The sequence below is a fragment of the Epinephelus lanceolatus genome, chromosome 16 (assembly GCF_041903045.1).
Source record: "Epinephelus lanceolatus isolate andai-2023 chromosome 16, ASM4190304v1, whole genome shotgun sequence".
NCBI classification, from domain to species: domain Eukaryota; kingdom Metazoa; phylum Chordata; class Actinopteri; order Perciformes; family Serranidae; genus Epinephelus; species Epinephelus lanceolatus.
In genome coordinates this window covers 41,675,226-41,700,988 of record NC_135749.1, presented here as the reverse complement: position 1 = coordinate 41,700,988, position 25,763 = coordinate 41,675,226, and the positions used below count along the sequence as shown (strand labels likewise).

General features: G+C 39.6%; 1 protein-coding gene across 2 annotated transcripts; it reads left to right on the top strand.

Annotated features, from left to right (window-relative positions):
* Positions 1–5,733: 5,733 nt before the first annotated feature.
* stx12 (syntaxin 12) lies at positions 5,734–21,456 on the top strand. Of its 2 annotated transcripts, none has more exons than XM_033643678.2 (10): positions 5,734–5,842; positions 6,558–6,698; positions 9,450–9,519; positions 9,842–9,941; positions 12,412–12,549; positions 12,705–12,748; positions 15,132–15,237; positions 15,411–15,483; positions 20,435–20,517; positions 20,601–21,456. In XM_033643678.2, the coding sequence occupies exons 1-10, from the start codon at positions 5,818–5,820 to the stop codon at positions 20,691–20,693; spliced, it is 873 nt and encodes a 290-aa protein (XP_033499569.1). In that variant the 5' UTR covers positions 5,734–5,817; the 3' UTR covers positions 20,694–21,456. The 2 variants fall into 2 exon arrangements, with proteins under 2 accessions (XP_033499569.1, XP_033499577.1); XM_033643686.2 differs by having other exon boundaries at positions 5,772–5,846.
* Positions 21,457–25,763: the final 4,307 nt, after the last annotated feature.

Here is a 25,763-nt window from a genome sequence, read left to right as displayed (position 1 = left end):
GATCTTTTCTTTTCAGTTTCAGACTTTTGGCCCGTGGCATCAACTGAGAGGGGTGTGGAATCATGAATGAATGAATGAATTTATTTATTTCAAACAAAATAAAATTTAAAAACAGAAAACGGGATACAAACAAAAAAGAACAGTGCCCGAAAAGGAGCAGGTAGAAGTAAAACTCATATGACCCTACCCCTTTCTTACTTATCTATTAATAAATTAAACAGCTTCATAAATCAATTTACAACCAAATATACACATACAAACAACTATCCCCAAGTTATTTACAACCCAAATTAAATATATACATATTCATCAAATTATTTACAACCCTAATATCCACCCACTGTTTTTTAAAAAAATTGTAATTTAACAAACAAACAAAATCATCCCTTAACACAACCCCTCCTCAACCATATAACTCCCCAAGATTTCTTTTTTGTATCATTTTTTAAATTGATTTATATTTGTGCTTTGCTTCAAACCATCGCCCAACCCATTCCACAGATCCACCCCACCAACTGAAATACACATACTTTTCCTTTTTGAATGAACACAATGTTTTTTTAAATTAAATTTTTCTCTTAAATTATAACCCCCCTCTCTGTCACAAAACATTTTCTGAATATTGCCCGGAAGTGAATTGGTTCTTGCTTTAAACATAATTTGTGCAGTTTTAAATTTGACTAGATCCCAGAATTTCAATGCATGTGACTTTAAAAACAGTGTGTTCGTGTGCTCCCTATATCCCACATTGTGTACTATCCTGATTGCTCTTTTTTGTAGTATGAATAATGGTTGTAAGTTGCTTTAGTATGTGTTACCCCAAACTTCCACACAGTAATTCAGATATGGTAATACAAGTGAAGAATACAGAATGTGCAGTGATTTATGATCCAGTATGTATCTTGTTTTCCCCAGTATTGCTACGCTCTTTGCCAGTTTTGTTCTTACATGACTTATTTGGTGTTTCCAGCAGATTTTGTGGTCCAGTATCACACCCAGAAATTTATTTTCATTTACTCTTTCAGTATGTACATTATCTATCATTATTTGCACTTGTGTGTCAACAGGTATTGTACGATTTCTGAATAACATGAATTTAGTTTTGTTCAGATTTAATGATAATTTGTTTATGTCAAACCAAAATAAATTTATTATTAAAATAAAGAGTTTTGGCCCTAACACTGACCCCTGTGGGACCCCACAGATAATGTTTAACAGTGTTGATTTGTGGTCACTCATCTGCACAAACTGCTGTCTGTTCTCAATATAGCTTTTCAACCATTTGCTGTTTAGAGAGAGTTCTTGATGCTTTCTTGATGTCCTCGACCTCCTCGTCCGGAATCGCACTGCTTTGCTTGTTTGGTTTAGGTGGCATTTCACCTGTTTGTGCACTGTGTCAGCAGCAGAGCACAGTAGTGTTCATGACAGACTGCTTAACAAAAAGGCTAGGGACTTTCCCCTATCACGTTGCCTTCAGGGAACGTAGGAACTAAAACAATTCAACTCAACACTTTATGTAGGCCACACCATGTGATTGGCAGTGAAAAAACTGATGTCAGTGACAAACTTCCACTAACTGGAACGAATTCCAACTTGTTTACGCATGTATGTATCTCAGTGCTCTTGTTCATAATAAGCATGACCATTTCCTTACATGGATTTTCTTGCTCCTGCTCCTTTTAAACTTGGACATTTCCTTGCATTGCATGTCACATTTCTTTGCCATTGCATATGTTTATATGTATCATGTACGCATGTCTATGTACCTGTTTATATTTTGCTTGGCTGTTAGTGCTTGCTGGGGTCCGTTTCAGAAAGGAGGTTCAACAAACTCTGAGCCTAACCCTGAACTCTGAGTTGAGTAACTCTGAGATGGGAAACTCTGGGTTACGGGTTTCAGAACAGGTGATTTCAATCGGTTCAATCAACACAGAGTTGGTTCACTCTGAGTTAAGCGCGTGCACCACGACTTTAAAAAGCCGTCATCAATGGAGCCCCGATACCACGATTCACCATGGCAACAAGCGACAAGAAAAGGTCTGCATTTTTTACTCCTCTGGAGGTGGATTTTTAATGCACTCATACAGCGAATTTGAAGCTATTTTCAGGAAGAAGAGTAACACAGCTGCAGCAGCGAAGGAACGGGAGTCGGCGTGGGAGAAAATTACTGCTCGAGTCAATGTGTAAGTTTAAATTTATTTTATACATTTATGCAATCACAATAATATTAGGCTACAGATGCAAACAGGTGGAATGGTGTTAAAGCTAAAATTTATTTCACTTAGATGCAATCCCACCAGCGAAAAAAGAACATGGAAGCAGCTCAAGATGAAATATCAAATCAAATGTCTTTACACTTAAAGGGCCAGTGTGTAATATTTGGCATGGTTTATTGTCAAATCTGAATCTGAATCTGAATATTCTACCCATTAATATGTTTATATAAGTGTATAATTGCTATAAAATAAAATTAATTTTGGTTTTCGTAGCCTTATAATTATGCTTATATATATATATATAAAAGCAAAATATATAATATACATATATATAGCAAGGGCCTTGCTTGTAAGGCAGACCGAGCGGACAATCCAGCCAGCCAGAGAACGCGTTTCGCATGTATAAATAAACCAACGAAGACAGCGGAAGGAAGGAAGAAGGAGGAGGAAACAGCAGAGAGTGTTAGTAGTTCGTCGATGGAGAGTAGTGAAAAGTTTTTTTAGTTATAAAGTTTGCGAATGGACCACACTTACCACGCAACAGGAGAGAATGAACCCGAACCGTCATCTGCGAGGAAAAGAAGACGCAGCTTCATTCCTTGTGAAGCACTCTCTGCGGCGCTTTTCCTCCTGATGATATATCTCCCCAACAATGGTAGCACCAAATCCCATTCTGTGCAGCAAAATGGGAGCGGAGGATTCAGCCTCTCTTCTCGCCCACTCAGCATCCAACACCTGAAGTTCCTCATCTGTATGCTCCGGCTCAAACAGGTATGGCTCTGGGTCTGTGTCCGCTACAAGAAACTCTTCAAAATCGCGTTCAAAGTCGTCCATTGCAGCTACTATAGTCCGGAGATATTGCTAGGCTAAATAAACAGCTGAGCTCTGTTTACAGACTACGCTGTCAGTCAGTGTGCGGGCTGGAGATTGGTGGAGCAGAGAGGGGAGGGGGTACCTGCTAGGTACTGTAAGTGAGTATGTGTGTATGAAATGTGTGTGTTACGCTAGAAGAGTTACGCCAGGGCCACACTGTGAAACGCAGCGCACCGAAATTTTCGTGCGAGCCGGAGCACCTCCGTTCACATCAGACGCGCATTTCTCCGTGCCGGTCGACAAGCGATTCTGCTCCCAGCTGTTGTTTTTCCATCATGGGTAACTGCCCGGCTTGACACATTCGCTTGCGGCTCGCGCAGAAAATAGACCAGACGCCGAAATGATCGCTGCAGGGCCAGCGGCAGAGCTGCGCAGCGCGGCTGATGTGGATGACACAATCGGTTAACATGGGCGCCGAAAGGAAAGACGGAGTCTTTTAACCCCTGGAGTGTTACCGGAGTTTTTGGAGTGCTCAAATAAACTGGCCTTTTTCCCGAACGCTACTCTGGTCTCCTGCTCGTGAGGGATTCATTACATAGTCTCCTTCATTTTGTGAAGGAGCAATGATGGGAATGTGGGTTCCATCGATGCACCCTATCACACCGGGAAATCCTAAAAGAAATTATAGCTGCCGCACAAGCGATGGGTCGGGTCCGGGCATTTTTAGACAGTTCTGAGCAACAAGCAGAAGAATTGGAAGACATTTAGAAATTTAGCAACACAATCTGCCTTTTGCGTCAGCTGAGGCTTGAACTCACCTCTGAGACTAAGAATCAGTTTCTATCTCACTGAGCTAATTAGTCAGTGACAATTCATGTGTAGCTTCACAAATTGACTAAGCCAGATGTGCAGGTTTAGCAGCCATCCATGCATGGAAAAGCAGATTTCAAACCACTGTAAAAAATTCAGTTATCGAAACAAAAATCTGAAAATACACATATTGCATCTAGACAGCATGGAGATGTTGGTAATTTATTTTAACAATGATTGATTTGCTTCATAAGTGAAAAACTGATGTTTAACTAGTTGAGCTATGTGCAAAGTGAGAAGCCTCAGATGGTTTCACACTGAAGTATTGGCACTGGATCTTTGTGCAAAGTTTGGTTTTTTTTCAAGCATGAGAAGACAGATTTTGTAGCAGAAAAAAGACTTGAAGATGCTGCACAGTGATCAGTCATGCTCAGGCAGTTTTAAGCAATAAGCTGGAGCACAAGAAGATGATTACGTTATAATGTGGATTCTGCACCATTTGAGGCTCAAACCCTCAACCTCTGGAACCTCAGACAGTCATCTATTGCTCTGAGCTAATTGGCAAGTAGCAACTCAACAGTGGCTTCACAAATTGAGTAAGCCATTCACTGTTGTGTAGGAAAGCAGCCATCCGTGCATGGAAAGGCAGATTTGAAACCACTGTAAAAAAATTCAGTTATCGAAACAAAAAACTGAAAATACACATACTGCATCTAGACAGCATGGAGATGTTGGTAATTTGTTTGTAACAATGATTGATTTGCTCCATAAGTGAAAAACTGATGTTTAAAATTGTCATTTTTACAGTGACTCCAATTGTTCACATTAGAGCAAAATTCAAAATGCTGTCAAAAGTTCAGTTTTTGAGATAAAATTCTGAAATTTGCCACACATCATCTACCATGACTCTAGAATTTTGTCTTTTTTTCATGAATATTTAAGATTTATTTAGCAAGAATTTGCATGTATAATGTACAGTACCATTTACAGTCAAATATTTTGATGCACTGTAGGCTCAATTTTTGATAAATCAAAAATCTGAGAAAAGTGTTTTTTGTAGGACAGTCTGAAGATGCTCTGTAGCAAGTTTGGTGTCAATTGAGCAAAAATTGTCGGAGGAGATAGGTTTAAGAAGTTTTATAGTTTTTGAAAAAAACAGAGTGATGAACCTCATAATTTTTAATAGGTTTAAATGTACAAAAGTTTCTTCAGTATTGGGGCTATAGTTTGATGAAAGTTGTGAAGTTGTAGCACGTATGGTTGATTTGTTATGAATTTTCAAAGCTTTGAACTTTAGACGCTTGCTGTAGCGCCACCATCAGGACTATTGACTTGAGTTTACAGCTGAGGATATCTGGCATGAGACTGGACCTTTGTGCAAAGTTTGGTGAGTTTTCACCCATGGAAAGTATGATTTCCTCGGAAGAAGAAAGAAGAAGAAGAATACCTAGGATTACAATACCGGCTAAATCTGTTTTATTGTTGTTGTTGTTTGTAGCACTGTCAACGCAGCTGTCTAATTTACTGCTATCTCATTTGTTTTAATTCCCATTTATTATCTTGACTTTATTTTTGGCATTCTTTATTTTATCTTTAACTTTGGTGACATTTTATGACATTTTAGTCACTTTCATTCTCCACGTGTTTAAAATGTGCTTAGTTTTATTGTGAGGCACTTTGTGACTGTGTTTTGAAAGTGCCATGTAAATAAAGTTTATTATGTTGGATACGGTGGAGCACTCTGTGAACCCAGAAAACTGTGAAAATTACAATATGATTTTTTTGGTTGTAATATTCTTTGTATTTTTCAACACTTCATCATCTTGCTCCCTTTGAACGTTGTAAATCAACTCATACATTTTGTAAATAAAGTTAGTTAAGAAAAAAAAAAAAACATACCGTCGCCCGTGCGTATGTTCCGCGATAACGTCATAGATCAGGAAGGGCAGTTTCTTGAAGACAGGTCGAAGACATCTATATGCTCGTTTCAAACAGCCAAATAAGCAAGTATTACGTTGTATTTTCTATTAAACGCTGTACTCTGGTAGACAATATAATGTTGTCTTTAAGTCTTTATTGGTGAAAAACACGCTGAGGCCTCAACGATAGCCAGTTTGTCCCAAACAACTGAAAGCTGCTGTTAGCGTCAGTTAGCTAGAAAGCTAACAGCTGAGCATAAATCTGTAGTTACAGCTGTGAAGTTGCGGTAAACAAACAGGGGAGGATAACGTTAGCCAGTAGAGCTTAGTATCGTAAAATGTAAATTAAAAATATGTAGCCTATATAAACCAAGTTAGCAATACGTTCCGATTGTGTTTCAACACATATCTGACATGCTCTTTAACTTAATCTTGAATGATTCGACATTAGCAAGCTAACAGTTGTCATTCAGAACAAGTTAAACAAGCCAAATCTCCCGTCAGTAACACAATAAAACCCTTATTATCAACGAAACTGCAAGCGGACTGTGTGACACGTAGTAAGAGTGAGTCAACTAGTCCGTAACGTAATGTAAAAAAAAATCTGTAAACTTAACTTTAAAGCACCCCCAGCCCCGAGTTAACATCAGCTATATTGGTGCTCTTTTTACAAGTGGTCCATCTTAGGCCCACACTTTTGTTGTTTACTGCCTATTCCAATCTTACAGCAACTATGACAGTTAAGGTACCCTTATGGATGGTATCTACTTTGAAACTTACTTCCTCTTTTTGTCTGCAGCCAAATCCCCAAAACCAAGGTACGAGCACGCTCTGGCAGACATGTCATACGGCAAAGCAGAGAGCTACCACCCTGTCCCACGGGACTTCAACAGCCTCATACAGACATGTAGCTCCAACATCCAGAAGATCACGCAGAACAGTAAGAACTTCACCGTCAAATGTGGTTACTCACTCACCCACTAAATGATTCAGGGACCATATCAGAGAGTGCTGTGTCAGCCTGAAGTCTGTCTCACTGTGCTAAACCTGTCCGTTTACTTAATGATGTGTTGATGGTATTTTCACCAGCAATGCTGGGTTTTTACTATGTTTCCAAAGAAACACAGAAGATTACCCCTAAGAATATGGATATGAATCAAACTGGGAAGGCTGGTGCCACAGCATAGGGTGTACATTTCAAGCACCAGACCGCCACAATGGCCCAAGTCATTCACAATTATTTTTTAAACAGCTGTTTGGTGTACTTTTTTCATTTTTATTGTATAAATTTATTCAAGCTGTAATAATTAGTTGATTCATTTGTTGATTGACTGAAAATTAATTGTGCTATTTAAGCAAAATTACCAAACATTCTGATTCCTCATACTTCCAAAGTGAGGATTTGCTACCTTTCTCTGTTTTATATGGTTGTAAACTTCATGTCTTTGGTTTTATGGGACCTCTAACTGTTGGATTGACAAAACAAGACATTTGAAGGTCATCTTGAACTCTGTGAAACCGTGGACATTTGTACTCCTGTACATTTTATATACCAAAAGTTTAATCTATCAATCAAGAAATACTTGATGATAATGACCATTAGTGCCAGGCAGGTATAACATTACATCCATACAGAAAATGCATTGACCTAATAATTTGGAGTAGTTTTTTATAACATGCAGAGTTAGACAGGTTAAGATTGGCTTTCATCCAAATAACAGAAAAAAGTCTGATCACCTATTATCAATCTGTCTGTTAACACATATACAACATATGTATTCATATCAACGGAAATGACTGAGGTCCCTTCTCGAGGCACAATTTATACCCATATGTACTTTATACAGTTACTGATTGTTATTCTTGCTCCTGCCCAAACTTGAATTGATCAGAAGTGAGCGAACAAAGTCCATAGTCTTCATTTTGTATCACCCAAAGATCTTTTAGTACCAAATACCTGCTTTGTCTCACTCAGCAAGTAGGCTAAACACTGTATGTGGAAGCTCAAAGAGGGATTTTCTCACTAGAAAGACTGTAACTTTGAAAGAAACCCTCTTGATTTATCTACGTCTGAATGCTGAAATCATATTTTTATCTTCAGCTGAACTTACAAATGCATATTTCAAAGGACAGGAACTATTGATTTTGTCCTCTGTTACTTACAATGGGATCACTGTCGAGAGGGATCTCTTTGTGACCAGTAACTTTGTCAGTGTACATTTGGGCATGTTGGTATTGTGTTAAGAAAGACTTGTCATAGAATATATCCTGTAAAATAATGATAGAGATTGCTTGTGTATGTGTTAGTGAGAGCAAGAGGACAAGGCACTCTTGGTTTATTGTTCTGCCCTTACCTAAAGTAGTCAAAACACACATGTCAGTGGCTGTAGATAATTTCAGTGTGTTTAGTGTTTTGGAAATGGATAAGAAAATTTCTAAAATGTTTGAGCAGAAACTGGAAAACAACACCAAATTTCTAGCTGTGTTAATTGTTGTCATTATTGACATATTGCTTAGATGCATTATGTTGAGTGTGTCAAGACAGTATGTTGGGAAATGGACTTGAACTTGTGTAGCGCCTTTGTAGTCTTCCCACAACTCAAAGCACTTTTAAGGCCCTGACACACCAAGCTAACAGTCAGTTGTCGGTCAGTGTGGGGCCGTTGGTGAGTGTCTGCAGCCCTCATCGCTGCAGTGTGTCCTGCACCATTGGCCCTTGTCTGCTGTCGTCAGCTATCTTTTCACCAATACAGCATGTTGAATCGGCAAGCCTGTTGGTGACTGAAATCATGCTAATTGGCAGTTCAGCTCAGCACACGAGAAGAGAAATGGAAGTGAGGACAGTAAAGAAAGACCTAAAGTCCAAAGCGAGTGAGACCAAAAGAAATTTGTTCCATAACATTATTTTTCTTTATCCATCGAGCTCTTTAGCAGAAACGTTTCCTGATGGTTTGTGTTATTGTTCACTGGCGCACAGTAAATACGCTCTGTTCTTTTAACATTGGATTGTGTTGTTAATGTGCTAACTGGTTAACTAGCGTCAAAATGATCTTTCAGTTTCCCTTTTGAATGATGATTACAGATGACCACTGTCTGCTGGTGTGGAGAGTTATTTCCTCTTACTCAGGCCTAGAATGTATATGCTGGTTGGCTGTCGGTTGAAGTCTTTGCTGTGTGTTTATGTGCAACTTTTCGCTAAAACACAGTGACAAAAGGCCACGCAATAGGGGGCCTTCATTGCCACTAGTTGTCTGAAGGCAGTTGGTGTGTCTGGGCCTCTACACTACATGTCATATTCACACAGTCAGACACTGGTGGCTGACCAGCCATTGGGAGCAATTTGGGGTTCAGTATCTTGCTCAAGGATACTTTGATGTGCAGGCTGAAAGAGCCAGGGATCCTGCTAAAGCAGCATGATTGAGCCACAACTTGTTATTTTTAACCTTTAATTTGTATTTTAATTCTTTTTTGTCTGTATAACATTAAAATGTTAAACAGTATTCAATAAATGTTTTTACTTGTCTGTTAAAATCTGGGGACACTTCCCCAAAGCCTACTCTGATTCTGCATTCCTTAGCTAATGTCATGTAATCAAGGCTTGTGTGTTGTGGCATTTGTTGTTGTGGCACGAATGAGTTATGTTATCTTATCTTAGATAAGATTGAGACTTACAGTGTCTTGTTAATGACAGCTGCTCAGATCAAGAGCATGGTGAACCAGCTGGGGACCAGTCAGGACACCAGTGAACTTCAAGATCGTCTGTATGTATCAACCTGATCTCCAGTTACTCCCATGTTGCTTTTTCACTCACACACACACACACACACACACACACAGAGTCATATATACTGATCTGTTATAGACAGCTGCAACTGCCTCAGAGCTGTTATACTTCAGTATCTCTGTTAAACTGTCCAAAAGGTCACGTGCCTTTATAATTACTGTATCAGGGATGGTGTCTTTAAAGTACTCAACACTGTCATCCAGAAAGCACGTCAAAAAGATTCAGGTTGTCGCTTAGATTACACATGTACCAAAACACAGAATTGCTAGTAATTTTGAACTGTTGGGTTTTTTGAACAGGCAGCAGATACAACACTATACCAACCAACTGGCAAAAGAAACCAACAAGAATCTGAAAGAACTGGGATCCATCCCTTTGCCAATATCACCCTCTGAGCAAGTAAGCATCAGTCTACATCTCTTGGTACAACACCATGACACATCACTACTACTACTACTACTACTAATAATAATAATAATTGCATATTTTATGTAAAAGTCACGCAGGGACACTTTACAAAATCAGATAAGATAGTACGTAATAAAAGACAACAACAAATGATGGTAACATCAAAGAACAAACAACAACTATAATGAAATGCATATATAGATAAAGCAATATTTAATAAAGTTGTTATGGAACACCAGGAAAGGCTGTTCTAAAAAGATGAGTTTTCAGTTGCAACTTTAATGAAGCAACACTTATGCACTTGTGCACTGTCACTCAAAAGAGTGGAGGCTCAAAGCCATGGAGAGATTAAAGGATAACTTTGGCAGTTTTTAACCTGAACTCTATTTCCCCATGTAAATTGGTCAAAGAGACTGATGTGAACAACAATTTTTGAAATTGGTCCAGCATTGAGGGAGCGGGCAGCAGCCGTGCAACGGGCCTTAATGGAAGCATTGGTATTGAACATTGTCATTGTATGTTCATTTGAATTGGTTATTTTCGCCACAGCATGGCTCAGAATGCTCCTATAAGTGCCTGAAGTGTGTCTTTACCTATTACTTACTCTGGTCTGTTAAGCAGAAGACTCTTTCTGAAATAACGAGATATCACAAGATGTCACTTGTTGCAGAAAGACAACAGTGGAAACGTGTGAGATTTGGAGAATAATAGAGTATAATAATCAGAGTACTATTTATATTTCATCATATGTTACAGAAAATATATTTTAGTGTTGTGTAAAAGATTTTCAGTATCATGGTATCATGGATGATTATGTACCTGATGTGGAGAGAGAGAACATATGCATTCCATCTTACTGATGCTTCTTGTTATTACACTATCCCCTTTACTGCTGTAACACCACAAGTTTTCCTGCTGTGGGAAAAACAGATGTTTATCTTATTAGAAAAGACCATGTTAGGGGGGCTCGTATAATAACTAACAATAACCTCATTAGGGCAAGGGTGTGTTGGGAGAAATTTGACCAGTGATGCCCAAACTTTGGCATGCCACTGAAGATATTATTATAGCTGAATTTGTGCTGAATACAAAAAGTCTTGATTTTGAAAATACTGCTTACATTTGTTTAGATTTTACAACAACATCAGAAGGTGCCAAATGATCACAGTACCCTGAGACTCCAGAGGGTTAAAAGTTCACTTAAATTAGCCTGGTTCTGTATGAAAAACCACTAGCAGGAAGAAATAGATGTAACATCCTTGCTATTTGGGATTTTCAGGTGAACTGGAATTGAAATGGAAGACATTGTTGTAGGTGTGTGGTGATGCTGGAGGCTTTGGAGTGAAAGTTGTGTCCAGAATTGTGCCATTCTGTCCGTAGTATGCAGATTTTATGAAAACCACTGTCACTGGAAAAAAACTGACCAGATACACCTGAGAGCCTGTTGAGATTTGGTATTAACATGCGTTTCAATGATTTGAACACCAGTGGACAGCTGAGACACATTGCTGTTCACACCAGTGCCTGTCATTTGACTCCAGCTGACCACTTGTGTTCTGATTTCATTGCTGCCCCGCACAGTTACCACATCCACACTTTTGCTGCCCTGTAGTATGCTCTCTAGTCATGTTAGCGGTTGTGTCAGTACAGCTGTAGATATTGCTGTTAGCAGAATCCAACAAGTCTCCTTCCTTAGGGCAAAACAATGGCTGGTCATGCAGCACTTCATCCAACTTGAAATAAAATTGTTGAGTTATAAAGCATTGGTGCACTGTCACCAAAAACAACCACCATGTTCTCCACTGATGAAGTTGTCCTTGTCAGTGACATATCCGGATGCATTAGTATTTACAGTACAAAAGATATGTGGTCAAATGTGTCCTAGATCACCTCGGCAAGTGGTTTGTAATGAGATCACAGTGTGTCTTGGTGGTAGTTTAGACTTGCATTTACTTGTGAACGGATCACCCAAAATGCATGTTTATATCAGGTCTAAACAGGGCAAGAGAGAACACAAGACATCATGAGTCACAAGCATATGCACATCATAATTATTAGGGGGAGGATGTAACACTTCTAATTGTGAAATGAATGTGGTGTGGTTTTTACAGAGTTTTAAATAATGATTTGATTCATGGTTGCAAGTTCGGACATCATGTGTAGTTATTAGTATATTCTTAGAGTTAACTCAGCTGATGTAATACCTAAAAGACTACATTTGGTTTTAACTGCTTATCAAAATTTAATTGCATTCATATTTAAGGTTATAAGTGATAAAAAAAAAATGAAAATGTGTCAGTGGTTTGATGTCTTTCCATCACGGTTCCCTAAAAGTCTGATTTATGGTCAATTTTGGCATGGTAAAAAATCTCAGATGTGACCCTCTTTATCTCTATGAATTCTTCCATGTCCTTCAAACTGATCTCATAGCATCTGTCTCCCTCTGCTCTTTGGCGTCCAGAGGCAGCAAAAGATCCAGAGGGACCGCCTGATGAATGACTTCTCAGCAGCCCTCAACAACTTCCAAGCAGTCCAGCGGCGTGCAGCAGAGAAGGAGAAAGAGTCAGTTGCCAGAGCGAGAGCGGGATCCCGCCTCTCAGTAAGTAGGAGTCAGTGGAAGGCAGAAACAAATCACTTTACCACATTAATGAGAGAGTAGTGATGACGCATGTCAGATTCATTTGAAGCTTGTCCTGATAATGTATGTTTTGCAAATTTGACTTTGGCGATGGTGGATTTGTCCTTTTCCCTCAGGCTGAGGACAGTTCTCGGGATGAAAAGCTTGTTTCTTTCGACAAGTAAGTACGACTGCGATGGGATGCAATGCGATATGATAGATACGATACGATATGCTACGATACGCTATGATAAGCCTTTATTGTCTCCCTTAAGAGAAATTTGTCTTGGATATTCAAGAGAACACAAGCGACACGGGCACACACATGTACATTCAAACTACAATTAACATACAATGTCACCCCCAGATCCATACACCCCAAGAGTATTGCATGAAGTTGTGCACAGAGGCCCTGCCTAAAGTAATTGCATATACATAAATATTGCACAAGTGCCTTACACATAGTAATTGCTAAGATGCCCTACACTGAAATATTGCACATCTCCCTCCCCTAACTACCACACAGACGTACACACACACACACACTTCATCTCCTACTGTTGAGTAGTTTGATTGATAGTGGGACTGATAAAAATTAATTCTGGTTCATCTTACAGTTTGGTAACCTGTACCGTCTACCTGAAGGCATCAGCTCATACTCCTTATGAAGGATGTAATTTTGGTCAGTGGTGATTCTTAGGCCATGCTTCGTCACGTCTCCTCAAGTATCTCCTGGAGAGAAGATAGGGGCAGCATGCCAATTATTTTTTCCTGCCCTTCTAACCAGGTTTTGGAAATGTGATCTAGATTTGACAGTCAGATTACCAAACTATGTAGTAATGCTATAATGAATAATGGATTCAATGGCTGCTCTATAGAACGACAGCATATTTTTAGCAACTCCATGGATCCTGAACTTTTGCAGAAAATGCAAGCATTGACTAATTCTTGAGCAGACATACTCAACATAATGAGCCCATTGCAATTGAGAATCAAAATAAATACCTAAGTACTTGTATACTGTTACCTGCTCAACTCTCTCCCCATCAATAACAGCTGGGCTTTAACAAGTGAGTGCCATTAATTGGAGGGTTCCTTTTGTCAGGCAATATACCTTTGCAAGGTGTATTATGGAGACCCCAGTTCTTTAAGATTAATAAAGTAAATCCAGACATTATGAAATAAATGATAATATCAATAATTACAAACAAAAATATAACTGTATAGCCTGTATTTTTCTAATTGTCAGTAGTTCACAATCAAAGCATTCATGCTTTTTGAGAACAGGAAATAACCCCACTGTACATTGAGTATTTTCTGATGACAGTAGTGCCAGCAGAGTAGTCCTTTTAGTTCCAAAACCAAATTACAGAGTCAACGTGGAATATGTCAACATTAGATACGTGTTTGACAGCCAAAGATATGGAAGATGCCAAAAAAATGCCAAAATATGAACAAATCAAACAAAGCTGTGGTTGGACAGTTGATTGACAATGTGTTTCCATCTGATAATAGAAAAAGCTCCCCTGTGCCTCTCCATGAAATCTAATGACAGCACTTTGCTTTTAGCATTGGCACATCTATGCTGCTCTTTGCTGGACAGCACTGAAGTGTAATACACCCTTGACTTTTTTTCTGTGTTGAGATTAGATTTGAATGTAGCATGGAAAATTCATGTCACAGTGGAAAGCAACTCATTCGGTTATTTAAAAAAAAGCCAAATCACTGTCCACCATTTTTCATTAAATGATGACAGTTAATGCTTACAAAAAAAGACACACACACACATGTAGCAATCTCTATGGAATTTAACTGTATTTTCACATATGAACCCTTCCATCTAAAAAAAAACAAAAAAAAAAAAACAGTGCCATTACTTAACAAATAGATGCACTCAGATTGCATGTATGAAAATATTTAATAATATTTAAGGACAAATGCCTGAGATACAGTTTGTGGTTATGTAGTAGATAGTTTTTTAAAAGTTGTTTTCAAAGTTGTTTCATACAATCTTACAGCTCATAAGTGTGAAAGAAAGAGACAATCAGTTTCACAACAAGGTACAGTGAACACAGTAGGACCAATGTCAATGTCATTTTATGGACACAATATTATAAGATAAGATAAGATACACCTTTATTGAGCCCACAATTGAGAAATTCCAGTGTTACAGCAGTCAAGGAGAAAGTCAGATTAAAAATTTAAAAATTTAAACTTAAAAACTTAAAACTTAAAAACTAGGCATGCAAAATAAAGAACAAAAATACAAGAAACGGCGATAAATAATAATAATAATAATAATGATGATAATAATATAATAATAATAATGATAATGGTAATAATAATAATAATGAGAAGTGGATAATAATGAGCTGTGAGTAAAAATGAGCAGTGGATTAAAGAGAGCATATCTAGTGCAAGTGATTGTATGTGCAAAAAACAGCAAACAGCAACAAGGGGGGACCGTAAACTTATAATGGTGTTTATAAAGTGTCCAAGCTGTGTTTAGTTTTCTGTCATTACAGTGAAAGTTTTTTTTGAAATGTTGTCCTGTTTGTGTAAAGCCAAGAGGACTGGGGTCAGATGACCACCCAGTCAGAGGAGGTGGGCATCACGGAGGAGGACCTGGAGCTCATCAGGGAGAGAGAAACCAACATCAGACAGCTGGAGGTCAGCCTACTTGGCTTACAATTTCTAATATTAATACATACCAGGACACAGTGTATTAGTGCCCGCCATGGCGACAGTCTCTGCTTAAGTCTTCCGCCCTCTATGTTCTGGGACCACACACACACCTGCCACAGCTGATTCTAGCTTTTTGCCTGTTTGTTTGTGTATTTCAGTCTGACATTTTGGATGTAAACCAGATCTTCAAGGACCTGGCAGTGATGATCCACGATCAAGGAGAGATGATTGGTGAGTGGCACTGGGGTTGTTAGTCTCAGGTCTCTGTGATCCTTAATACACCACCAGTAGTCAAGTCATCAGCTGCTCCTGTTATTTTCTACTCAAACTTGCACACCAGCAGCAGTAACACTGAATCTGCCACCACAGTATATCAATATGACCATTTATTCTGTGAGATGATACACATTTTTCATCTGTCAGAGATTTTACTCCATTGTCTGGGATGGAAATTTTGAATTTACATGAAGTTTGCAGATTAGCAACATTCATGACTTGCTATTTTGTCCATATGTAGTTTTTCAATTGAATTTTGAGAATATTTAATGCGTATTTATAGGACAATATACTGTATGTCCATATTGTGAGAACATATATTGTGAGTATCCATATTCTCCACAATGATGTGGAAATTTACATTATACTAAATTAACCATGACAATAGGTGAACATGGAGCATTGTGTTTAAATCAACAGCAAACAACAGAAACAACAATATGACATGCTGTGTATTTTTTTTTTATTATTGTAGTGTAGTGCAGTATTCATGCGTTGAAGTTGGAGGTGGAGTTTTAGAGACTGTAGATCCCTCATCAAACTCTTAAGAAAAACTGTGCTTACTATGTGAAGAATGAATGTTTTGCTCAAACATCACCAGTGTATCAGAAATTCAAGACACATAGGAGAGAAACCTGAGGGGACATGACATAGAAGGTGGGTCTTCGCATGTGAGCCACTCAGAGTTGACAATTTGAATACTCCATTATAAGAAAAGAAATTTGGTCTGCTTTTAACAGCTTGATGCTTTAAAATGAAAACTCAACCATTCAAACAGTTGTGTGAAGAGCCATGCTCTGGTGGAATTTATTGTCAGTGCACATTGTTCAGGAGAATGTATAATTTAAGGTTACTCAGTATTTATGTTTATTAAAGGTTCAGTGTGTAAGATTTAGGAGGATTTAGTGGCATCTAGCACTGAGGATTGCAAATTGCAACTAGCTGAAACTTCTCCCGATTAGAATTCCTTCAGTGTCTATGTTCAGATAAGATAAGATAAACTTTATTGTCCCATAAGGGAAATTCGTCTTGGGCAGTATAGTGCAAACAGCTGCAATATTCACATACATACATACATACATACAATCAACCCAGACAAGTTGCCAACATAGTGTGCTGACTGTGTTACAGTTGCAGACTACTGTTGCAAGAGTAGTGCAACCGTTTCCCTTGTTTGTAAGGTTACAAACAAGGGAACTACAGGTATTGCACTGGCCTATCTCAAAGTGCAAGTGAGTGCATATAAAACAGATAAATACAGGGGTCAAATAAAAACACCACACCTGCCACAAGAGGTGTTTGTTTGTTTAATAATAGAATGGAAGTGGGAATAAAGGACAATTTGAACTGGTGGCTCCTACACCTGCTGGCTCTGTAGCGCCTCCCTGACGGCAACAGCTCATACTCCTGAAAGAGAGCATGAGAAGGGTCACTCAGGATTTTATTTGCTCCCTTGACAACTGCTCCCTCATATATTGCCTGGAGGGACTGGAAATGATCATGTTTCCCCACTATCTTCATAGCTGTAGTCACCATTCTCTGAAGTCTAGCCTTACACTGGACTGTGAGGGTGCCGAACCCGTTGCCATGCCGTATCTTATGATACTTGCTAACACAGCGTTATAGAATGTTAGCATGATCTCGGTTCGGACCCCAAACAGCCGCAGCCTTCTGAGAAAGTGTAGCCTCTGAGCTAGTCTGTTACAGAGGAAATCCACATGACCACTCCAGCATAGGTTATTAGACACCATCAGGCCCAGGTATTTATACGAGGACACCTGTTCAATAACGCAGTTATCAGTGATTACCGGGTCATGAGCTGCAATTTCTTTAGGATCAAAAATCATCTCTTTTGTCCTTTTGGTATTTAACACCAGGAAGTTATTGTCACACCAGATTTTGAAGGTAGCTATCTCACTGAAGTACACAGAGGGGCAGGCATTCACATCCAACAGACAGAAATTTGATGACGTGGTTGTTAGGATGTGAGCTCCTGCATTCGTCAGTGTACAGTGTGAAGAGGACCGCGCTACACTGCTTCAGGGCTGAGAGAGAGCTGTTCACCCGAACTTGTTGTGTCCTGTTTGTTAAAAAAGAATAGAACCATTTGATAATAAAAGTGTCTACCTTCATGTTAATTAGCTTCTGTATGATCAGGTAGGGCTGCACAGTGTTAAAAGCTGAACTAAAGTCAGCAAATAAAACGTGAGCATATGCTTTAGGATTCTCGAGATATTTGTTAATCAAGTGGTGGGTGACAGTAATAACTGCGTCCTCAGTGCCACGACCCTGCCTATAAGCAAACTGTAGGGGGTTGAGACAACCAGCAACGTCAGATTTAAGCATATCAACGATGATTCTTTCAAAACATTTCATTACTACTGAGGTTAATGAGACAGGTCTGTAATCATTATCAACCGCAGGACATGAAATCTTAGGGACCAGTCACCGGAACGATAATGGACTTTTTCCACAGGCTGGGCACTGTGTGGCTGTGAAAAGACATCTGGAAAATAGGGCACCAGGCAGCAGCTAACTCAGCTGAGCAGCGTTTTATTAAGAAGGCAGGCAGGCCATCAGGGCCTGATGATTTCCTTTTGCCAACTTTACTAAAAGCAGCCTGCACCTGCTGAGGTGTAATCTGGAGCTCACATTCTCCAGAAGGAGTCAACAAATCTACAATCTCCCTCCCTCTAGAGGAGAAATCCTGGACCTCAAATCTAAGAAAGAAATCATTCAGCTCATTTGCTCTTACTGAGTCATCCAAGGTTATCAGCTGTTTTCTGCAGGGGGTCATGTTCGTAATGTTTTTCATACAGTCCCATAACCTCCTGTTGTCCATCTCTCTAAAACTATGTTCCATGTCAGTGCGGTGTTTATCTTTTGCTTTCCTCAGCAGGTGGTTGAGCTCTTTCTGTACCGCAGCCACAGCTACTCGATCTTTATTTTTAAAAGCTAGCTTTTTGTTATTGATATATGTTTTAATTTCCTTGGTTATATAAACTTTGTTGTTGGGGAAATGTAGGATTTCTGTTTTTCTCAACTACATTATCCATACAGAAATTGATGTAATTCGTGGTGGTTGCTGTGGCCTCTTCTAGTTCTAGGCTATGAAAAATGCTTCAGTCAGTGCTGAGGAAGCAACCCTGCAGTGTTTCTATACTGTCATCCGTCCATCTCAGTGCGGTTTTGAGCTGAGGCTTGCTGGACTTTAACACAGATTTATAAGTGGGCATAAGATACACAGTTGAATGATCTGAATTTGCGATCGGGGGAGAATTTTTGACCTGTAGGCACCGGCTACATTTACAAAACATTTGTCAAGTACTTTTGAATTCCTTGTGGTGTACTTAACATATTGCTGAAAGCCGGGTAAAGCTGGCTCTAGTTTACAGTGGTTCATGTCATGTCAGGAGGATTTTAGCTGGAGCCCAATTATCTACAGAGGACTGTTTGGCATGTAGGAGAGGGTTGGCTCTCCCTCCACATGCCATTGTATGCTCAACCTATTTTTCTCTGATAGGTAATTGTTTGCTCACCTTTTTTTCTGATCCAGATGTTCAGAAGGTTTTTTTCTGTGAGCCACATTGTCTGCAGAGGTCTCTTCTTCTCCAAAACAAACACACAGTGATTTCAACTGGTAATAACACTAAATAAAGCAGTTTCACACTACAAATCAGTGTTTCTCCAACGCTGTTTTGCATGTTGGAGACGGGCAGCTCGCTCACCACGTCATTATGCCTGCTAATCTTTTTATGCCTCTGCGCCGGCATAAGCACTCTCTTGAACACAATATCTCAAAATCGCATTGAGGGAATGTCTTCAAATTTGGCACAAACTTCCACTTGGACTCAAGGATGAACTGATAAGATTTTGGTGGTCAAAGGTGAAGGTCTCTATGACTTGCACTTGCATAGGGACTCTGTAGTCATCTGACCACTCAAAGCGCTTTTTACACTATGAGTCACATTCACCCATTCATTTATAAACTGGTGGCAGTGGCTACCATATAAGGTGCCACCTGCTACTCAGTTTTTAATGCGCTCCTGATTACCTCCTGAGCCACAGCCGCAAGTTCCTGCAAATGTTTCAAAATAAAAACCATATTAGAAAATGAAAGGATTCTTTTGACCAAAACGACAAGGGGATTTTAATTTTAAGAAATAAAGGCCATTGTCTAATGTTGTCTATTTCAAATATTGCTGGTATCCTCTACAGTTGTGGTAAGCAAAGGTCCAGCTACTATTTGTGAATTTTATGGTTTGGCTGTCAGCCTAATCTTTCTACATTATTAAGATATAACATTCTTTGCCAATTTGATGCTAATTGCAGTAATCTGTTGCTGAAGTGCCTCTGCTGTTTCACGCCATAATTTTTCCTTTTTTACTCTGGTAGTCCCTGTGAGGAAATATTAAAAAGGCTGGGGTGTTGTTGCCACACAGTTGTCTATGGCAGCAGATCACTCTATGTTCCTATTGGTCAAAGTGACGGCTGTGACGTAAAGAGTGGTGGAAGACAAAAGAAAATCAAACACGCTAGTCTTTCTGTCGGGATGTCATGAGTCAGTTGTCGTCAACTATGGCACACTACATGGTATAAAACGATGGATTATCATGCACAACACTCATTGTCTTTTACAATATGAGCCAGCAAAAGTATTTCAGAGGGATGATTAGTCCTGTTTGTTTTTATTGATGTTCTTATTTTCTGCTCACTGATAACTGAGGTAGGAAATAAGGGAAAAATGGTGGCAAAAACTCAGAGGGAAAGGAGTTGTGCAAGGAGGGCATACATGAAGAGATAAACTCTCTGTTGTTATTGCGGATGCTAAAAGCCTGAACAGTTTCCCTGGAACAGTTTTCACTGTAAGAATCCTACTAACCTTGCTGTATGTTCTGCCCTGCAGATAGCATTGAGGCAAATGTGGAGAATGCTGAAGTCCATGTAGAACGAGGAACAGAGCAGCTCCAGAGAGCCGCTTACTACCAGGTGAGTCTGCTGCCGTCACTCTTAAGTGCTACCATTTAGTGTAGTCCTAGTAACCCTCCTGTGTGCACTTTGTTTTATCACAGCAAAAGTCTCGGAAGAAGATGTGTATCCTTGTTATGGTCTGTTCCATTGTGCTTGTCATACTTGGCATCATTATCTGGCAAGCTGCTAAGTGAGTTGTCTCCACACAACCGATGTGCCACCACGATATTTTACTCTGCCCTTCCCACCTACAAGTACCTGCTTGGAATCACAAGAAGAACAAGAAGAGGCTGATCATTTGACCAAGGTCAGCAGAGTAGATCTATGCAGAGGGATGGTCAATGTGGAAAACATACTCATCTGAACTGATCAAGCCTGTTTTTGTAAAATAGTTGAAAACATCCTATTTAAACTGAGATAAAGGACTAAGGTGATGAAGGGGAGTGATTCATTCATTTCTGGTCTTACTTACTGCACTAACACTAGCTGTCACTGTATTTCAAATGTAAAAATGTTTTTGGGAATGATGTCAGAACAGGCTAAATGAAAAAAAGAAACACAGCTTGTTAAAGTAAATTAATCTGTGGTTTTTAGGGGGCTGTAATTTTTTTTTGTTTGTTTTTTTTTTGTTAACTGTTATGTCATCACCTGATGTAAAGTGTGGAGTGCCTGGCGTGTCCAGTCACATTCCATCAGACCTGTATGGCTCCTTGTGGTGATGGCAACCATGGTTGTAACGTACATGTTGTAAAATGAAGGCTCTTAAAGATAACTAATATCGATAAATCCATGTCTGTAAATATTACAAAGTGCTGCATTCTTTTTCTGCTAAGAACATTATGGATCATAAATAATGACACGCTCTCAAAAATGAAAGTCCAGTCTTCAAACAAAACATTTTTAAATTGATTTCTATGACTCTTGACAGTATGCATAATAAATGTCTTAAACACTTTAGCTCCCCTGGACGTGCCATCAGTTTTGTGTTTGTATGTTGCAGAGCAGAGTCCTGCACGGGTCTATTTTTGAAAAGCCACACCCGCCCATACCCGTAAAGCTCAGTACTAGAACCAACCCGTTACCTGTCATTATGTCTAAGTCAGCAGCACCTGCCCACACCCGTCACTCACATTAAGCTGGGTTCTCCCTTCTTGACCAACAAATCCAGCAGGAAGAAAAGTCTCTTTCACTGGCTATGCTTGATGCCGGGATGGTGAAAAAATTCAATCACTGCCATGTTAGGAAACAATTTAGCATGCTTGTTCCACCACCATAAAACCTCAAAAGGATCCCACTTTGGTGTCTTGTACTTGATGTAGGCTGCCACCTCATCCTCGGGCTGCAGTATGTCGTGGCTGGAGTCCTCCACACCAGTGACAAATGTGATGATGGCATCAAAGGTTTGACTTGTGTCATTGACTTTCAAAATAAAAGGAATTGCAGCTTGATAATAGTGATTTAGATGTCAAAATATTGCACATATTGTACGCATCTTTTTCATTTGTATTTTTCTGAAAAAATAAATCTTTCTTTGTTCTCACCCGCTGACCACCCGCAGGTAGCTCATTTTTACCCGTCCCCGTACCTGTGCAGGACTCTGGCTCAGTGGTTCACCTCAAGCTGGTTCTGGACTGAGTACTTGATGCTTAGAGTAAAATTTTGTTTGTAAATATAAACTATGCTTTCTTACAATTTGGGTTTTATTTTTCTTGATTTCTATCAGTTCGTTGAACTCAATAACGTAAATGCGGAGATCTGGAAACACTGGCTGTTATGCAGATACCAATGAATGACTAAGAAAAGATATTTTGCAAACCATTTTTTTTTTCAACTTGATAACATTGTAATGTACATGTAAGAGATAGGCTACTGCCTGATGAGGTGTACATTATCAGGAACTGCGGTGGATGGTTGCCTCCATGGAGTCCATTTATTACTAAAATCTCTAAGGGCATTGTCCTGCTTATACTATGGTCACTTGCCAAAGGAAAAACAAACAGGACCATTAACAATATTTTCACAAGCCATAACTCTGTTTCTCTGGTAACACCTTGACCTAGAACAATCTTTACCATCCCTTTAGGTTCTGATGCAGTGGAAACATTGTTCTCTACTTAAGTACTTAAACAGGACGAACCTTAGATACGACTCAGCAACTGGAGATATTTCTAGTCCACTCAACTCATAGAAACTCAGCTGTTAGCCAGAAAGCTAATGTTATGCTAGCAATATTAAAAATCAGTAACATTGCATACAGTCAATAAACAGTAATAATTTACTCCTGGAACTCCTAGATATTAAATGGTCATCTGCAATTTCTTTTCTTTTTTTCCCCAAGATTATTTTTTTGGGCCTTTTGCCTTGCCACCGGCACTATCCGCTAAGCTACTGACACCCCCATCTGCAATTTCTGTGGTGGATCCAGTAATATTTGTACATAACAGGGGTGGGTAGTAATGCATTTTAAGTAACACGTGAGTAAATAGTTGTTGTGTTTTTTTGAAGGAACAAGTACTTTTCATGTTCCTTTTCTTAAACTGTACTATACTCTTTACTCGAGTATATTATTGAGCCAGTAACCTATTTTTGCCTTTACTACATTTGCCATTTATACCTTCATTACAACGAGTGTGCTCTAAATGTGAGGATTGAGTATAAAAGGGGGAGAGCGCGCAATGAACACCTCAATTGTACACCAGGCACGCCACCTGGACTTTAAAACAACTTATTCGAGACAAACACTCACATGTTACACATGTTACAATGAACAGTGATAAAAATGATACTGGCTGCACACACACACACACACACACACAGCACAGAGCCTCCTGCCTGTGACCTCATGTCAACCACAGCCAACAAAGAATTTAACCCAAGTCAGTGCGGTAAGCTTGCTAATATTAATCTTAACGTTACCAATTAGCTAACGCTAGACTGTTTGACGGTATCGTTATACTTACTGAGTCAGCAGCAGATGTTTGCAGTGACAGTGAGTGAGCTGCAATGCAGTTATATTTTTACCTGTTAAGACAATTGTTTTTTTGTTTTTTTTTGTATTTATTGTATTTGACTTATTAATACGAACGTCAATAGACATTTAGAGCCCTTCTGCGTTCCATAGTTTGACTCCTTTTTATTTAACATAACGTCTTATGTGTCAAATGCGTGTCAAGACAATATGAATTGCACTCTTAGGTCCCAATCACACAGAAAGCCTTTTGCAGGTTGCAAAACACGAGGCGCACCGCACAACCTTCTTAACTGAATGCCACTTATAAAAAATATATATATATGCTTGTTGCGCTTTTTTAATTGTTGTTAGGCAACCACCCCATCACCTCCTTACCCTAACCTTTCCATGTAATCATTCTACCGTTTATTAGGCTATGTATTCATTTCACAGTAATTAGTAACTAGTTCCTAAAATGGAAAGGCAGAGGGTACTTGCTCTTGCCTCCATGATGGCCATTTTCAGGCATATTTTAGGATGACTCAGGGGCAGTTTGACAACCTGCTGTCTATTGTCGGGCTGTATAGCTCGATGCTACCACTAGTTTCACCCCCTGTTATTTACCAACTGTAGTTCAAATAAACACAAAAAGTTTGTGCTCTATAGAAAGGATCAACACTCAGTGAAAAACCTAAGCCCTATGATAAGCTAATATGGCAAGGCTTAACTATACAAACCAATGAGCAGTGATAACTAGCATGTCTTTGGGGTCATCGGGTGGGAACCTCCTTTCACCAGTGTTTCGTCTAGTTGGTCCCACGACACCTCCAGGAGGCTAGACAGTGATCTCTAGCGTCCCAGAGACACTCCCCTAATGCCAGGTCTCACTGCTCCCCTCCCTGCACCAACCCAATAACCTCCTTTACCTTACTTATGCATGGCTTTCTCAGCCCAAACAGCACTGCCACCTTCAACCAAACCCAGGCTCCGTACATGGGAGCTCTAGGTAGAAGCAGGGCTGATACTACCTTTCCTAGCACATTCACCACACTCTATTTCACACGCTACATAGCATAACTACAATATAAGCTAAAGTTAAAGGAGCTAAATAAACTTACAGGATCAGCAATTGCATTTCCCAATCACAAGCACCTTCTAGGCGGCCACACCCTTGCTTCTTCACTAACTTATCTCTTCTGTGTTTCTCTCCTTCACGGACAAACTGAATTACTAAACTCCTATCCTTAACACCTTCTGAATTCACCTGTCTTCGTTTCCCTTCGATGCCTGCAGCTAAACATTTTAACACCTGGTTATGTCGCCATGTATATCGGCCTTGTGACAAGCTAACTTTACAGCCTGACAAAATATGCTTTAAGGTTACAGTACGTGAACACAATGGGCATGATGGGTCCTCATTTACCCACAGTTTTAGGTTCTGGGGGGTCGGTAACACATCATATGTAGCCCCTACCAGGAATCTAATACAATTCTCCTCCATACTCCACAGGTCCCTCCAACTAAGCTTCCTCTTCTCTACACTTTCCCAATTCAACCACTGTCCCTGTTTAGCCTGGGCCACTACCTTTGCACCCCTTAGCATCTCTTCCTGTCTACATATCTGTTCTACAACCAGCTTTCTTTTATCTTTGAGACCTGATTTATTCCATACCGGTTTGCCTGAGCCAAGCCCCAGGCCTCCCCGGCCAAACTGAACATTACCTACAATCTCTGCATGCCTAAGAGCTGCCTCTGCCTCCTGAACTGCCGATCTTGGGTTCCACTTCCTCCCCTTAGTTGGATTTGGAACCACACTCCTAACTACCACGTCCTTACTCCCAGATAACAACAGCTCTGTGCTGACCTTGGTACATTTAAATTCCTCTGTTAAACTAGATACTGGCAGCTGAAGTATCCCTTTTCCATACAATGCAACACTACTTAGGCACCTAGGAGCACCCAACCACTTCCTAATATAGGAGCTAACTAACCTTTCAATTCTCTCCACTACGGATATTGGAATTTCATAAACTGACAATGGCCACATTAACCTAGGATATAGCCCAAATTGCAAACACCACAACTTCAACTTTCCTGGAAGTTCGGATTTAAAGTTGTTGTCATGACCACCACAGAAATCCCACCTCACAAATCATCGCATTGGGCAAAGGGGAAAAAGCAGAGATGACATGAGGCGCTTTTCTGCTCTGAGTTAAAGTTTTTTCAACTCAAGGAGTTCAGAGCAGACGCCTAGAGCATAGCAACACTGTAACAATGAGCAAAAAGCTTCATTCACATTAAAAACAATTACAGC